This window comes from Lacerta agilis, chromosome 7 (assembly GCF_009819535.1).
Source record: "Lacerta agilis isolate rLacAgi1 chromosome 7, rLacAgi1.pri, whole genome shotgun sequence".
Classification (NCBI taxonomy): domain Eukaryota; kingdom Metazoa; phylum Chordata; class Lepidosauria; order Squamata; family Lacertidae; genus Lacerta; species Lacerta agilis.
This window is the reverse complement of record NC_046318.1, coordinates 20,660,066-20,673,838: the sequence shown is the minus strand read 5'-3', so window position 1 is coordinate 20,673,838 and position 13,773 is coordinate 20,660,066. Positions and strand designations below refer to the sequence as shown.

Here is a 13,773-nt window from a genome sequence, read left to right as displayed (position 1 = left end):
TAAGCACTTCAAAACAAATAGCCCGACTGCTTCCATATGAGCTGCTGAGCTCGTATAGAGATGGAGTTGGGGGAATTGATGCCAGCAAGAGGATGCAAATAGTCTGGATCTGCACCATTTCCCCAATGATGCTGCTTAGAGTGCTGAATTATTCCAGATCATGGAGCCAGTGCAGAGACCTTGAGGGACTCTGGTCTTTGCCATCACCTGCTACCTTATCTTTTTTTTTAGTTGCAGGTGTTAGGGATGAGACCTTTTGGATGCAAACCATGTGCTCCCCCACTGGGCTATTATCCTATCCCCTAAGGGAGCAGGTGATGCAAAAAATATGTCCTTCTAGGAGCCAGCGTGCTGCAAAGCTGTTGTGATGGCGCACATGTGTCCCACTGCTCTTTCATACTGGTCGAGGCTATTTCCCCCCCCTACTGGTTCAATGGCGTAGCCAGTCGTATCTGCACTACTCGGATCAAGAACTTAAGTCACGTAGGGCAAGTGCAGATTCACGCATCACATCTTGAATCCTGCTGTGCATTTCAGTGACAAATATCTATGTGAAGCTGTCGGTTGTACATGCTCATTTACAGGACCAGAGTTCCCCATAATATACACACAATGGCAATGCGTCCTATTTCGTTATTCATGGGGGCATTGGGAACCCCAGCCATTTAAACACATGAGCACAATGGGAGAACTTGCCCTTTAAACACGAGTGCTTTTTCTAGCTAAAAGTGTCAAATCTGCTTCCGTTTCCTTTCTTTTTGTCGGTTTTGGTTTGATTGGGGGAAAATCTGTGTTATACCTTTGTTATAAGAAAAAATGCTCCCTTTCCCTTATGGCGTATTCCAGAGCCCATATAGAGTCCCTAAGTGGCTTCCCTATCGGAAGGAGAAAATAACAGAGGCCAACCAGAGTATATTGAGAAGCAAAGCGGCTAGTAGGCCTGATCTTTATTAAAGGAAAACTGTTGCAACAGGGTCCCCACTCACCACAAGCAGGAGGGAGAGCCCTGAACAATGGTGCATAAGCCCTTATATAGACTTCTGAAATTTCCCACCTTGTAGCCCAAGACCACCACCCCAAAACATTATACATGGAGGCAGTCTACAGCAGAAATCCTGCCTGCCAGGATACCTGATAATGGACTCTGATTGCATTACCTGGGCTGCCTGGCCATTCTCTTGTGATTGTTAATACTTTAGTTCCTGAATTCAGGTCACAGGCTCACCCTATTCATACACAAATACGCCCTAAAGACAGGATTTGTAAGCAAAAAGATAATGGGAAGTCTTTTCCCATTTGCCTCCCATACTGCAGAGGAATATTTGAGGTCATTAGGAGAGTCAAAATGGCTTCAGGATTGCTCTCCCATACTATTTCAGACACATGGTTCATATACTTATGTATGTGTTTGCTTTGTACATTTATGAACATTTATTTTATATTTGAGACCTTAGAATTCTTAAGTTTGGACGTCTTTGCAGAATAGTGGAACCACTCAGATTAATTGCTCCCTTTCCTTTCTTTTATTAGTTGCTCAGTCTGGCACTGTCTACTTACATCGTGAACAGTACTCGCAGCAGTCTTCACAGCAAACAAGGACTGCCTACAACAAATCAAATTATTAGCTGGACAACATTAGGTAAGCACTACTTTTCTTAACTGAGATTATCCTAGTCCGGCAGGCAAAGACTCAGTCTTTCAGGTAAAGACATGTATAGGTAAAGGTAAAGGGACCCCTGACCATTAGGTCCAATCGCGGACGACTCTGGGGTTGTGGCGCTCATCTCGCTTTACTGGATGAGGGAGCTGGCATACAGCTTCTGGGTCATGTGGCCAGCATAACTAAGCCGCTTTTGGCGAACCAGAGCAGCCCATGGAAACACTGTTTACCTTCCCACCGGAGCGGTACCTATTTATCTACTTGCACTTCGTGCTTTCAAACTGCTAGGTTGGCAGGAGCAGGGACCGAGCAACGGGAGCTCACCCCGTCGCAGGGATTCAAACCGCCAACCTTCTGATCAGCAAGCCCTAGGCTCTGTGGAGTGTAACATGAAGGGACATGTCCTTGACTCTCAGCAGCTGGTCTCAGAAAGGTAATGTTCTGTGATTATACATAAATAGAAGTATCCATAAACATCATCCTGCAAAAAAGAAAAAGAGAATATCAGCCCCCTCTTCAAGCTCACATGAGCGATATTGATTTAGAAGCGGACTAGCGTTTTGAGATTAATAGCTCAGCCTGGCATTAATGAGATGCATCATTAACTATTGTGGAGTTCAGATGCATAGTGTTGATGCTGCGAAAACTGGAGGAATGCTTTTTGTTCTCTTCTTCCAGTTGATATTTTGCTCAGTGCCTCTCACGATAAGGCAGGCTTCTTCCAGCCTCTAGGGCAGAGCTTTCCAAACTGTGCGTCACGAAACATAAGTGTGTCGGCTGCTGTGTGTAGGTGTGTTGTGCAAATGCTCCCTGCGCTCCTCCCGGGGCTGGAAAAGGGTTAGTTTAACCTCCGGTTTGCTAGTAAAACTGAATTGCTGTGTCGCGAAATGATGCATGTCTAAAAAGTGTGTCACCAGTATGAAAAGTTTGGAAGGCTCTGTTCTAGGTCCTTTCAAGCTGTTTCTCCCTACAACCTAGCAGTTCGAAAGCACGCCATTGCAAGTATATAAATAGGTACCACTGTGGCGGGAAGGTAAACAGCGTTTCCGTGCGCTCTGGTTTTTGTCACGGTGTTCCATTGCACCAGAAGCGGTTTAGTCATGCTGGCCACATGACCCGGAAAGCTGTCTGTGGACAAACGCCAGCTCCCTCGGCCTGAAAGCGAGATGAGCGCCACACCCTATAGTCGCCTTTGACTGGACTTAACCGTCCAAGGGTCCTTTACCTTTCAAGCTGTTTCTCTCTACATTCAAGCTTGGGCCCCGTTCATATATACATAGTCATTCCAGCACCAAAGTATTCCTTCAAGAGAAACAACTCGGGCATGCTTATACTTTGATTGTCCAAATAAGCACGAATGAGCCTGGTAATATAAGGCTATTGGATGAGTGCCGCAGAATCCCATGAAAAAAGATTTATCCAAACTTGGCCACCTCTTTTCACGGGGTAAACTCGGAACTGTTGTAGCAGATGGTCTTTTTGTTTTGTTTTGGTGTGTGGTGAATATTCCACTGCATTCAATTCGAAGAGTGAGGAAAGAGACCATTTTCTTGCACCCTAGCTTCCAGGAAAGTGAATGCAAACTACACAAGTCATATATTGCTCCCAAGCTTTGAGAGTCATTGAGGGGGGTATTCAAATATGTTGGTGTTGACAGATGATATTGTGTTTATTGCAGCTTCGTCCTTGGTAGTGCCACTGCTAAGCCCCACATTTCTCTTCCCGAGGTTGCTGAGCATATTTCTTTCCCTGATGTCAACATACCTTCTGCTTAGTACAGGGTAATTCTCTCTCTACTTTATAAATGAAATTCCAGCATATATATATATATATATATATATATATATATATATATATATATATTTAGCTTTTCTCTTGACTAAGCAATTTTAAAGTCATGTATTTTCATTTGGCCAGATTCTTTGTCATTCTTCCATTGCATTTAACCAATAAGACGCAAAGTTCCAGATGCTGCGTGTGTTTAAAATCTCATTGCCGACGTCGTGGGGTAGACATTTAGTCAATGTTTTGTACGACACTCTGAAACTTTTTTCTGTAGCTCCTTTGATTGCATTGATTCATGAGAATACGTATGGTAGCTAACACACACACACACACACACACACACACACACACACAATGATTTCAAAATACAGTAGAAACCAAAAAGCAAAAAAGAGGAAGGAATAATCAGCACAGGAGGATCAAATAAAAGCAAGTGTTTGAATCGTTCAGTTTTCAGTTCTTATGATCTCCAACAGCATTTGGAGATAAACAACAATTCAATCCAAAATTTGTGAATTTGACACAGAAATCTGAAGAGATGAAATCCCTGCCCCCACTGATTACTTTTAAACCTATGCTTTTAAATAAAGCATCTTGGGGGGTGGTTGAAATATTACTACTAAAAGAAAGGGGCGGTGATTCCAAATGTAAAAAAACAAAAAAAGTTTTCCCTAGTATTTCAAATGTAATAATAGAGTTGCATGGAATGTCACACTGAAGTTTATATTTTTAGCAAGCTGCAATCAATGCCCTTTCTTTTGTATAGCATTTTAATACAGTAGCTCTCAAAAAGGGCTGCTGAAGGAACAATCTGTTCACTCTGTAATAGTGTGTGTGTGTGTTTTCATCTTTTGACCACTATGAAGCTGGCTCCCTGTAGTGGAAAAGAAAGCAGTCACCTATGATGGGAGTAACCAGTTTGAATATTTTAAGCATACCAGAACCAGGCTTTCTGAGAACAACGAAATGTGGCCATCTTGGTTTACTTCTCCCTAAAAATAATTTTGCCACATCCAAAAAACGTAGCTCAAACAAAACAGCCAATTTCTAAGGTGATGATAAATTTCTGAGGCTGATAAATAGTACTTGCCAGTTTACTAGAACCTGACTTGAAGGTAACAATTTCAAATTAGGAGAGAATTGCCAAGTAAGGGCGATATTTCTTCCAACTGTTTGGCATTTTCTGTATTAATCGGAACAATGTGCAAGTAACGTGAATATGGAGAGCTCAACTTGACTGTGGCCAACACAGTTGTTGAACAAGTTGCCAAACCAGCGTCCTACCACACACAAACACCCGACCTAGTAGTATTTGTTATGGAAGGGTGGTGGAGGAAAAATAATCCAATGCCTTGGTTGCTTTTTTAAATTTCAAATGTATTTTGATGTAGATATGAAGCACTTTTCCCCCTGGCGTTGGCTTTGTTGATGTTTGTGTGGATAAATATGGAACAAGAAGCAGTACAACGTTACAGCATTTCACCAAAGCCAAAGGTAACCCTTATTTTCACCGTAGGTAAATACCACTTAGACATTTAGTTACTGGGCATTAACTTTGATTAGACTTTATTGCTTCTGGTGTGTGTGTGTGTGTGTATTGTCTAGGCATTATTTGGCTAGGGATTATTATTCTCAAATAAAAGAAAATGATCCTCTTTTCCTCAGCTAGGGTGGCCCAAAAGGGTCATGGACCAGGGAGTGTTGATGCAAAATCCCAAGTACCAGCAGCCATTTCCACTAGGCCAGATGCAAACTGAAATCCATAAATTCCCAAATCTTACCATATGTTTAAAATTGATGGGTTGAAGTGGGAAAGGCCCAGTGATTTTAAACCCATCTTTTAGGCCAGGCATAGGCAAACTCGGCCCTCCAGATGTTTTGGGACTACAACTCCCATCACCCCTGCCCACTGGTCCTGTTAGCTAGGGATGATGCTTGGTCCTGTTAGCTAGGGATGATGGGAGTTGTAGTCCCAAAACATCTGGAGGGCCGAGTTTGCCTATGCTCGTTTTAGGCTGTGATCATGTAGCATTCAGGTTGGCTGCGGGGGTGAAGACAGCACAGGCAGAGCCCATAAAACTCAATGTAGCCCACGGGCGCGAAGTCCCTAGCAGCTACAACAAGAAACTAGAGCAGGTGTAGAGAGCCTTTGGTCCTCCTGTTGTTGCTGAACTACAACTCCCATCAGCCCCAGCAAGCATGATGGGAGTTGTGGTTCAGCAATATCTGTTCTTCTTCAATAAAAGAGGAAAAAAGGGAGACCATAACAGGATATTTTAATGGCAGCACCATCACAGAGGTGTCTGTGGAGGGAATATATTCATTGAAAATGTATTTTATTGCCACTTTTTGAATTTTTTAAAGCAATATCAGGAGGGCCAAAGGTTCCCCACAACTGAACTAGCACCTAGGAGAATGACAGAAACCAAAAACCATGCTTACTCTCTCTGGAGCTAGCTCAGTTTGCTCTGCAGTAACCTGGCTGAGTGCTATTATCCAGTTGAGTGCTCTAATGTGCGAGCAATGGAAATAAGAAGTTATTAGGTGCTGTGCTGTCAATCCACGTAAATCAACACTGCACCAGAGGGAAGGAATTAACCGGCAGTCGTGAATACGGCACCTCCGTTGCTTCCCGCTGTAGCTCACTAGAGGAGAATGCTTCAGCTGCAAAATCACCCTTTTTTTTTGAATTATGAAAATATGTCCCCTTCCAGGACGTTTGGGGAAAAGGAGGAAGAAATAAGAGAGCAAATGGAAAGTTCGGGGAGTTATTTCCTTACCTAAGGCAGCAGAAGCATTTCCACTTGATCATCCTGCTTGAACGATAACTTTATTGGGAGTCATTAAAGTATAATAAAACTGTTGGGGAAGATGCTTTCGTAGCAACAGACACGGGCTCCTCTGAAGGAATAACTCTTTAAATTCTCATTTGCTCCCCAGAAAATATACCTTTAATATCAACAGGATACCAGCTGACATCGTGGCATTGATTTCTCTTCTCTCTTTACAGCTTGCTGCTCTCAGCTTTTCATACACTAATGATCTAACACAGTTCCGACAACTTCATTTGGATGACGTCCGGCGATCTTTTTTCTTCGTATCCTTTTTCTTCATTGAGTGAAGGCCTGGTTTCTATGCAATGGGTTGGCTTTTAATTTTAATTTTCATTATTTTTTAAAAAAAGCAAAATCTTGATTTCTTAGGATGGGCCTGGCTCGGAGTTGCTAGTGGGTAATTTTACAAGCAAAGTGCTTGTCAATGGGACAGGAGGCATACATGAGGAATGGTAGTTTATGTAGCAATGCTGTTGTTGGTGCATTGAGCCTATATACTGTGCCCAGTTTTTAAAATTAAAATAATCCAAAACGATTTCCAGAAAAGTTTAGTTATGAAGCTTCCCAGTTAGGACTTGTGAGTTGGCCTTTAGTTAACCTGATTTTCCACGAGTTGATTCGTACTGCATATATTTAGCATACTGGCACTTTTGTGGTTTTGTGCTTTTCGTCTCTCTCTTGTCTTACACAGAAATTGTAGGTATGAATCTCAGAAGAAGAGTCTTGTTCACTATATCATTGGGCCGTTAAACACTTCTGAGAAGTACATGCTTTGGATTTCTTTATTTGCTATTATGCAGGGGTCAGCAAACTTTTTCAGCAGGGGTCTACTCAGACCTTGGGGCGGACAGCGGACTATATTTTGAAAAAATAATAATGAACGAATTCCTATGCCCCACAAATAACCCAGAGATTCGTTTTAAATAAAAGGGCACATTTTACTCATGTTAAAACACCAGGCAGGCCCCACAAATAACCCAGAGATGATTATTTTTTTTTAAAGGACACATTCTACTCATGTAAAAACACGCTGATTCCTGGACCATTCATGGGCTGGATTTAGAAGGCGATTGGGACGGATCTGGCCCCCAGGTCTTAGTTTGCCTACCCATGCAGTTATGCTTTCCTAACAGTGAGAAAGTTACATTAATATATGGAGTGGGGGGACAATTTCAAAGCTTTGCAGGGATGGTATATACTTGACATTTTTATATCTAAAAACTGAGGCTTGGGATTTAGGAGAAGGCAGCAAAGCTCTTTCTGACTCCTGTTTCCCTTAATTTGCTTTAGTACACATCACCTACAGGTAGAGTTTTTGGTTGTTACCTGAATGCTGAACCTTACAAGGTCTTGTTGAACAGACAAATGGGACCTGCTTTCACCCTGTGGAAATTTGAGTAATCATACCCCTTTTCTTACTTTTCCTATTGGACAATGGAAACTGATCGATCAGAACAGTTATGCTTTAAGAATAATTTGGTTACCCAGCTACCGTTCACCTGACATTTTAAAAACCATGTGACTCTAACACAATGTAAGATGGAAAAAAGGAATGAGCAGATGTTGCTGTATAAAATTGGCTATTACATACATGGGCTTTGTCCTCCTGGATGATGGGCTGACGATTATATTTAATCTATCCATTAATTTTGCTCAATATGGAACATGTTGTGTTTTCCTTAGCCCTACCCAGGTTTTCTTCCAAGTGACAGCCTTTTTCGGTACTGGAAACATAGCTTCTGTGAACAGGTAACTATTGTGAACTATGTCTAGAGAAGTTGGAAGGGGGATTCCATAAGTGGGGTGCCACAGCAGATAAGGCCCTGTCCTATGTCGCTACATAATGGATTTCTCTTGGCAGTCAAGTAGCGCCGTCCTGTCACATCTTAACACATGAGTAGCCTGATACAGAGGGAAACTCTACTTCAGATATCTAGTTCCCAAGTTGCAAAGGACTCCACAAGTGCCTTGAATCTGGTACAGCAACATATTGGTAGCTAGTGCAGCTCCTTAAGATCCAGCTCCTCGTGAGTCTAGCATGTTGAACCACTTAACATCCCCAGCATCTGCATTCTGCACCTGGCTGAAGCTTCTGGATCATCTTCAAGGGCAGTCTGACATGCAGGTGCATTGCAGCAATCCAGTGGAAAGGTCACCAGAACAAGGGTATCTCATGAGATATTCTTCATGAAGCAACAACAGAAAGTTGCTGTGCAAGTACCAAGAGAGCAGTAGGGTATTTTTTTACTCTTGGCAGCTTGTTTAAAAGAACTCATTGTCTGTCCAAGTACTGACCTGTTGTGAAAGCAAACGGAGGGTGGCAAACATTTCGTAAAACAAAAGGTGCTGCAGAAACAGAACTTTATAGCAATAAGTAGCATCCAAGAACTGTTTGCTTGTAATGTAAAAAACTAGAGGCAGCCTATAAAACTAGAAGCCGTGTGACTTGAAAGGTCTTTGCATGATGATTCAAATGTTGATTGTAGGGGGGTGGGAAAACTCCTGTTTCTTAGTAGAACATATTACTTGCAGAAAATAAATAATGTTTGTTTTGGTTTCATTCTCGGTCTCTAGTTTTGATCCAACTTCAGTCCATTGCTTCTTGACTGTGTTCAGCCCTTTCCTGATGGGAGCCTTGCTGTTGTGGAAGGTTAGTAGTCGCACCTTTAGGGAATGATGTGATGAGATTTAGCGGCACGTGGGAGTTGCAGCCCAAAACTTCTGGAGGGCACCAGGCTTGCAAAGGTTGTGCACTGGAAATGCCAAACATCACTGCAAACCAGCAATTACATTTGGAGAAAAACAGAGATTCAGCAGATTGGGAGAAACACTGTCTGGATTCTGGAGGAACGAACAAATGAGTGAATTGTATCAGTCCTAGAGAAAATGGCTCAGAAAGTGAAAACACCTAGCTGTTTTCTAACTATTGCAGGGGATGGCGACATTGGAAGCTGCCAAAGTTTCCTCGCTGAGAAGAGCAGTAAAAGGCAGACAAAATGCTGGCAATCTTTCTCGGCAATATGAAGTCGAGAACGTGCCCCAGAAGTTCCTCAGCAGGCAAATTTATATGGGAAGTGTTCCGTGAAGGTAGAATAATTTGAAGAGCCCTGGCATAACACAGTAGCGTATTTCTAAAATATATACCGCTGTATTAGAATTGTAACAAGGACTATTAATATTCTGATTGCAATGCACAGAACCTGCAGGGCCATGACTGAAGGCAACAGGTCTGTTAACTAGATAAAATGTTTACATTCAAAACAATGAATTTTGTAAAGCCAACTTCAAGATGTGCTTGACTGTCTCTTTGAATACTAGCTATGTTAATTTGTGGCTGTTGGATTTTTGTTTTGTTTTGTTTTTTCTGCGGTATTTCAATTAGCTTAATGTAATTCCGTGTCCTCAACAGATTGTAATCCCTTTTGTTCTTGTGTCATGTGCCTTTGAAGCTGTTCAAGTCACAACGCAGCTATCATCAAAAAGGTACAGTAGACGCTTTTACCGAAGCAGCAGTTGCTTGGGGGTTCATTGGGGTGCACAGCGTAAACCCTCTGCAGCTATTTCTTTGTAAATCCCTGCAGTGAGTACAATTATTCCTCATTCACTGGGATCAAGCTTTATCAAATCTCCGACTATTAAAAAAAAAAGCTTTTTAAAAAACTGGTAGTGACTTGAGTACCTGTTTGCATCTATTTCATATACAGGGCTGGCCCTGCCATTCGACAGAAAGAAGCAACAGCAGATTTTCAGTTTAATTTGTTGTTGTTGTTGTTGTTGTTGTTGTAATATTACTACAAGGGAAGAGAAAATTTATTTGGGGGGCATTTGCTTCTGTATTTCCCAGGCTGGAAAATGTCTTGGGCCAGCCCTGTTCCATGGATGCTGTATTTTAGATACTACGTTAAGACCTGCTCTGAGCTATAGATCTGATACTTGCAGTCCACTACCATAATTGGTATTGCCTTTACAACATTATGCTAGTTGTCTTCTGTATTCTACAGCTGAGCACACCTCTTAGGTTATGCAAAGCAAAGAATAGTTCCATGTTTATTGAAGGTTCTTGCTGCTGTCACTGCTATTGATCATGTGAACCCATAAATGATGAAGGTCCTGTGGTTGACTTCCAACCGTCCTGTTCTTGTGGTTGGCATCTGTCTGTCTCGAGAGACAATGGAGTGTGCCTCTGGGGGTGGAGTCAAACGGCTGCGTTTGCAGCACCGAAGTGACTTCCCTGGGGCACAAGAACCTGGGCAGTGTGTTTGCAGGTCTTGGGCTGTCCAGATGACAAGACCCACCCACCCCCTTGGCCCCATTGATGTGGTCCAGAGGAAAGCAGAACAGTACATTTGGCAGGAGTTGCCAAAGAAGGCTACACAGCCCCATCCAACCATCTTAGGGACTCCACTCCAGACTGCCCTATTAGTTGATGGGTATATGTATTTGCCTCTATGGGGTCGCTGTTAAAAGTTTTACCAGTAATTTTAATGACATGATGGTATCCAGCTGTGCAAATGCTTTGCAAAGCCAACTAAGCTAGTAAGCTAATCTGCAGGAACTGGATTTGTCAAATTTATAATGATCTTGTAAGGTATAATTAATTTACCAAGCCGACGCTTGGATCACGTGACCAGATTCTGCTTTTTTCTCGGAGGGGAATCATTTGTTAGAAGCCACTGTAATAGTCTTGCTCTTTGCTATGGAATAGCACATTTTAATGACATTTCACACTGTAACTGATAGCGCACTTCTAATTATAATTCTTTACAATTAAATTATTATTACAGTTAATGACCCATCTCCCTGCTACTAGGTCAGCTGTTTGCAGCGTTGTTTCAGTGCAGAGCCAGTCATTAGCAATTTAGAGTGGTGTTCATGTGGCCTAATATTTCAATCACTTAATGAAAAATAAAGATAATGAAAAAGTCTTTAGCTGTATTTCACGTTGCTTGTTCATAGTCCATTTCATTCACTGAAATGTGCTTTCCCAAACACAAATGATCTTGTATACTAAAGACTTGGATAACTAGTTTCTTGTGCCTCGAGGCTAAGTGGAACTCAACACTCAGCCATTCGTGAACTTGGTGCAGGATGTCTCAGTTATTGGGGTGCAAAAGAGAGCGGCTGCCTTATCAACCTGGAACAAATAAAAATGAAAAGCTTTATGAGGCCATTAAGAACTGCCTTGGTTCTCTTGGGAAATATTAGAGTTGTGAACAAGAACTTATCTCGCTGAGTGGTAGGGAAGCTACAGCCAAGAGTCCTTTCTGAGAGGATTTGCAAGGGCTCTGGCTCAGTTGCGTATAGGTTGAACCACTAGAGCTGTTTTAAGTTGCAAATGAGAGATCTGAAAGTCAATAATAATAATAATAATTTTATTATTTGTACTCTACCCTTCTGACTGGGTTGCCCCAGCCACTCTGGGCAGCTTCCAGCATATATAAAAACATAACAAAACATTAAAAAGCTTCCCTATGCAGGGCTGCCTTCAGATCATCATCATCATCATCACCATCATTTTATTATTTATACCCTGCCCATCTGGCTGGGTTTCCCCAGCATCTCTGGACGGCTTACAGCATATCCAAAAACATAATATCTTCTAAAGGTTATATAGTTACACATCCCCTTGACATCTGATGGGAGGGCGTTGCCACAGGGTGGGTGCCACTACCGAGAAGGCCCTCTGCCTGGTTCACTGAGGCTTCACTTCTCGCAGCGAGGGAACTGCCAGAAGAATCTCAGAGCTGGACCTCTGTATCTGGGCTGAATTCAGGTACACAGGGCCTGAGGTCAGGCAAAATAATCCAAAGTGTTGCTCCGAAGCATTTCTAATATTGCTTAACTTTTTGCCATCACATTTGTATCTTCCAAGGAACTCAGGGCAGTATAGATAGGACTCCCCCTGCTCCTCTAAATACCCATAGCCTCACAACTTCATTATTATTTTTTGTTGTTGTTGTTTGAATTTATACACCACCCTATACCCGGAGGTCTCAGGCCGGTTCACAGAACAAAATCACAAAATATATAATGAGGTAGACCAGCTTAGGCCAAGACATAGAAACTTATCCCAATGTCACCCAATAGGTTTCACAAGCTCTATTGGGGGTTTTGAGCTAAATAATCCTAGTTCAAGTCTAACATTTCATCTGCTACATTAGGCTGGGTTCCTGTGTTCATTTCCTAACTTAATACAGCCCTTATTACACGCACTTACCTACCTGGAATTATAAGCATCGACTTCCAGCTGAGCTCAACCACATTTTTAAAGATATAAGCCTAAAGCTGCAGCAATAAAATAAAATGTCTTGGGTTTGTTTGGTGTAGTGCATCATGTCGGCCAGGATGTGGTTTTGTTTTGCCCAAAGTACGGTAACTGATTTGGTAATGGCCACAGAACTCAGCTTTGTAAGAGGAGCTTTGCTTTCAACATACAGGTTTCTAATCCCTAAAGTTGCGGAAATCACCTTCACAGCAGGTGTGGCGAGTAGCTAGAGCCACCTTCACCAGCCAGTCTCCTTTCAGACCTTTTGGACTACAGTTCCTATCATCCACAGCCACCGCAGCTGGAAGGCACCTGGCTGGCAAAGGCTGGATTTGAATGTTGGACAAGGATTAGGAAAACGCCGCTTCTTACCTCACAGGAGGGCTTTTGCGAGCGCAAAATGTGGCAGGTAGTGAGGGAGAAAACATTTCACACAGCCTTGAGCTCCTTGGAGGAAATGTGGGCTATTACTAGGGGGGGGGAGGGGAATAAACCTTGAAAAATGTGTGAGCAGTTCTTTGTGACATGCTGAAAATATGGAGCAGCTTAGCAGGGCCACCAGCCACGGGTGAAATCTCAGTGCTCTTCTGTTCCTCGTGAGCAGAAGATACAGAATGAAGAATTCAATAATTATCGTGGTTTCTTTTTTCTTTCAAACTTACTATGCCCTCAGTGTTGTATTACATTTCTAGAAGCCACCTTGAGAAGGCTCTGTCCTGAAAGGTGACTTATCAATACTGCTGTGAAATAGAATAGCAAAGGCTTCCACATAATTCGCTCTGTGAGCAACTGTAGGGAAATGGCCTTCCTTTTAAGCTTGCCTTAATATAGAATTTTGATCCCTCCTCCTTAGTTAGCCCAGGATATGTATATCCCTGGTAACCTAAGACACATAATTCCAAGAAAACAGATGAAAGGAGAACTGAACTGTACCTCTGTAACACATTTTGTCATATTATTGGGATTTTACGAAGCTTTGTTGTTGCACTGTTGAACTATGAATTATGGTCTTCCTCTGACACATTGTCTCTCTCTCTCTCTTTTCCCTCCAGGCTTTTTCTCATTGTTCTTGTGATTTCAGACATCATGGCTTTGGTAAGCTACTGTCGGACATTCTGTACAAATAAGATCAAAACCCAGAGAGCTCTGCTAATTCAATCAAGAGAAATCTGAATTAGTTTCAGACTTCAAAGTTTCTGGAACTAGGGCAGGGAACGGAATTGGAGCCC

The 13,773-nt window shown here is 42.3% G+C and overlaps 1 protein-coding gene across 1 annotated transcript in view; it reads left to right on the top strand.

Annotated features, from left to right (window-relative positions):
- PIGN (phosphatidylinositol glycan anchor biosynthesis class N) overlaps window positions 1-13,773 on the top strand; it is a 79,559-nt gene that overhangs the window by 52,795 nt on the left and 12,991 nt on the right. Inside the window, exons 21-28 of the mRNA XM_033154430.1 lie at window positions 1,531-1,639; window positions 3,339-3,441; window positions 4,837-4,939; window positions 6,456-6,542; window positions 7,973-8,028; window positions 8,854-8,929; window positions 9,689-9,762; window positions 13,597-13,639. Coding sequence (XP_033010321.1) covers window positions 1,531-1,639; window positions 3,339-3,441; window positions 4,837-4,939; window positions 6,456-6,542; window positions 7,973-8,028; window positions 8,854-8,929; window positions 9,689-9,762; window positions 13,597-13,639 — 651 coding nt within the window. The remainder of the gene's footprint in view (window positions 1-1,530; window positions 1,640-3,338; window positions 3,442-4,836; window positions 4,940-6,455; window positions 6,543-7,972; window positions 8,029-8,853; window positions 8,930-9,688; window positions 9,763-13,596; window positions 13,640-13,773) is intronic.